The 2,880-nt window shown below is 35.6% G+C and overlaps 1 protein-coding gene across 1 annotated transcript; it reads right to left on the reverse strand.

Annotated features, from left to right (window-relative positions):
• Positions 1-325: 325 nt before the first annotated feature.
• Positions 326-2,653, reverse strand: LOC130010282 (angiopoietin-related protein 1-like). The gene is made up of 3 exons (XM_050558410.2): positions 2,473-2,653; positions 2,141-2,235; positions 326-890 (listed from the first exon to the last, which is right to left on the reverse strand). The coding sequence occupies exons 1-3, from the start codon at positions 2,570-2,572 to the stop codon at positions 342-344; spliced, it is 744 nt and encodes a 247-aa protein (XP_050414367.1). The 5' UTR covers positions 2,573-2,653; the 3' UTR covers positions 326-341.
• Between the last annotated feature and the right edge of the window lie 227 nt (positions 2,654-2,880).

The following is a 2,880-nucleotide window of genomic DNA, read 5'->3' on the forward strand; positions in this document are numbered from 1 at the left end:
ACATACAGATGAATGCGCTAGTCTCGGTGAATTGCCGCAAACTTATGATTTGGGGTACTATGTGCATCAGAACTGTCCGGATTTTTGATGGCAATTATCTTTTTATATCATTTATAACCCATACACAAATCAAATAGTAAATATCTTTGTTATCATGATAATTGAATCTATAAGAATAAGACAACTACACATTAAACGAAATCGTGCTGCCTTGTAAACTCTGTTATCTTTCAATCAATTAATCATATAAAAAATAAGTTTCATACATAAAAAATAGTACATGATTTGTGTAACATTAAAGATGAATAAAATGAAATTTGTGAAATGTTTGGGTTGAATTTTTATTGATTAGATAAAGTCAAACTGATAAATTTTAAAGAATAACCATATCCTAACCAATCTTTCCAATAAATACCATCATAATATCCACCAGATGGCGTGTAAGGTCCTCCAGGATAATACACGCCATTAGGGAGAGCATAGGTACAGTAATTGTACCACCATCCACCTTTCTGATAGCTGGCACAATGATTGACATCAGGCTTGTCATATGTAGCAAATGCATAACCATTATTGAACGACAAGTCATCGGCGACATCAGTTGAATAAAATCCACCAATATTTAAGACAAAATGGATATTATCCATTAATCTAAAATATGAGTATCTAGCGTTTTTATTATTTCCACTCCAGTCCTGCATCTGTACAGTTAGAACATTATTACCAGTTGATGTCAGATGATATATGAGATTGAGCCCAGCCCAGTAATCTCCTTGTGGGTGACCAAAACCATTTACATAATCACTGAAAGTACGGTAAAAGTTTTCATTTCCATACATTCGCCTCTGTATGACCGTGTAAGCAGCATCACCTTTCATTTGACACTCGACCTTTGAATTAAATAAATGAATTATTATCTTAAAATATACATTTACATTGCATCTTCTTAGCCTATTACGGCTTTGCATGAAGAAAAACCGAAAAGGAGGTTTACAAAAAAAGGTTGAAATGAAGTGGGTTTAACGTCCTCCTGTATTGGATGTTATACCTACTTTCATTAGCCCAGTCGGAGCAGATTAGTTGGGCGTTTAATCCCCATTTCATTTCATTTCATTGTTATACCTACTACTGAAGCAATGATTTTCAGCATTATCTAGTCTCGATCATCCAGAAAAATATTCTACGAATATTAGTCTGGACAGGTTGCCAACATTTGAGAAAAATTAGCTAGATAATCCGGTCTTTCACATTATCATAAACAATGTCTAAGGGAGGTAACTCCTCTTAAAACAAGATGTTTACGCCCATGAAATTAATTTAAGAATGTCATTTCAAAAAATCCATTTGATTGCATGCGAGTTCAATATCTAACACTCTTAATTTTTTATTGTAAAATTTCTCTATTCATGGGCCATATCTATGCTTTTAAAATTAATCCTAATTCATGTTTGTTTATATTAATGCAAGAATTATGGGATTTATTGTGGGAAGGGGCGCAACTCTTACTTGACTTGGCTAAAGAGACTGGATAATCAACCACTTTAAAAACCAAACTCCCGGTTACGCATGGGCAATGGACTTTACGTCAAATATTGACACCGTTCCCAGACCCTCCGTATGTTGAAGACTAAGAGGTTCTGGGTGATCGAGACTAAGCATTATCGGGTGTTAGGTGGCCGAATGGTTTAAAATATAAGATCTGTCATTGTGTCAAGTGGCGTGTTTTCGATCCCACACGTGACAAGGAGTGGTGTCGCCTGCCCAACCACTTGGCTTTTCTGTGGGTCCTACGGTTTTCCCCCACTGCACAACACCCAAACGCGCAAGCAAATTATGTTAACCACTAAAACATTTGGGCGACTCGCATATTGGTAGTTGAAACATATTTAATCTCATCGATAAATCGGCAGATTTGTCTAAGATTTTGAATACAATCTAAATGATATATTTACTAACCGACAAAAACCCTATAGACAAAGTATCGACTATTTTGATTAGTCGACACGCGAACTCGGTATACCAATGTCAATGAAAGTACTCTATGCAACAGGTCGTTAGCATTGCTTTAGGAATTTTGTGGAACGGGGCCCAAGAAACGACCTTTCTCCGGTGTCAACTTTCTTTTACCCAATCTACTTACTGTAAATGGATGAAGGTTGGTATCGTTGGTTTTTGCGTACCATAATAAATATTGGCCTGTCTTCTTATATCCTGCATCATTAATCTTTTGACAATCTAAAATAAAAAAAACAACCCAAAAAACAAATTATTTGCCAATAGAACACTTAATTTCCTTATCGGATGTTAATCCTTATCTAGCAGTAGAAGTATTACGCCATCCATTTTGTCACACATAACAAGGATATACGGGTCTACGCCAACGTCTTACTCACTGAGCCACCGAGGTCCCACAGACAGTGTAGTGTAAATGCTGACACCGTTAACACAGATAATGAACAAAAGAATTATTACCTGTATATTGATGTTTATCAAGATGATTAAATAACAGAGGAGAAGCTAGCGTAGAAACCACAAATACAATTAGTAAAATCACTACCGACATGTTAACCATCTATAAATTACTGCACTCTGACTCACTCCAGATAGTATAAACTGTTGACAATGTGCTGACTTGAATAGTTTTATCTCTATTTATGTGCGTGGGTGAAAGGTTATTGAGAAATAGTCATGTGATAATTCATCTTGACCCGGATATAATTGAATAGTGTATATTATATGCTTCGTGACGGTTTTTTTTGGTTAATTCTTTAAAGAGACAGTACTGTAAATGATAAAATTATCGTACATTATTACGGGTTATTTATAATATGCGGTAGCCTGGTGACACTGGTGTACCTAGGTTGACCTAATTTACGCTTG

The sequence above is a fragment of the Patella vulgata genome, chromosome 7, assembly GCF_932274485.2.
Source record: "Patella vulgata chromosome 7, xgPatVulg1.2, whole genome shotgun sequence".
NCBI lineage: Eukaryota > Metazoa > Mollusca > Gastropoda > Patellidae > Patella > Patella vulgata.

What these genes read in the sequence shown, in the direction of transcription:
- LOC130010282 (XM_050558410.2), bottom strand. Translation starts at nt 2,572, where the DNA reads ATGGTTAACATGTCGGTAGTGATTTTACTAATTGTATTTGTGGTTTCT. An exon ending in TGATAAACATCAATATACAG is followed by an intron (nt 2,236 to 2,472) that starts GTAATAATTCTT and finishes TTTTTATTTTAG; the next exon opens with ATTGTCAAAAGATTAATGAT. An exon ending in CCAACCTTCATCCATTTACA is followed by an intron (nt 891 to 2,140) that starts GTAAGTAGATTG and finishes TTTAATTCAAAG; the next exon opens with GTCGAGTGTCAAATGAAAGG.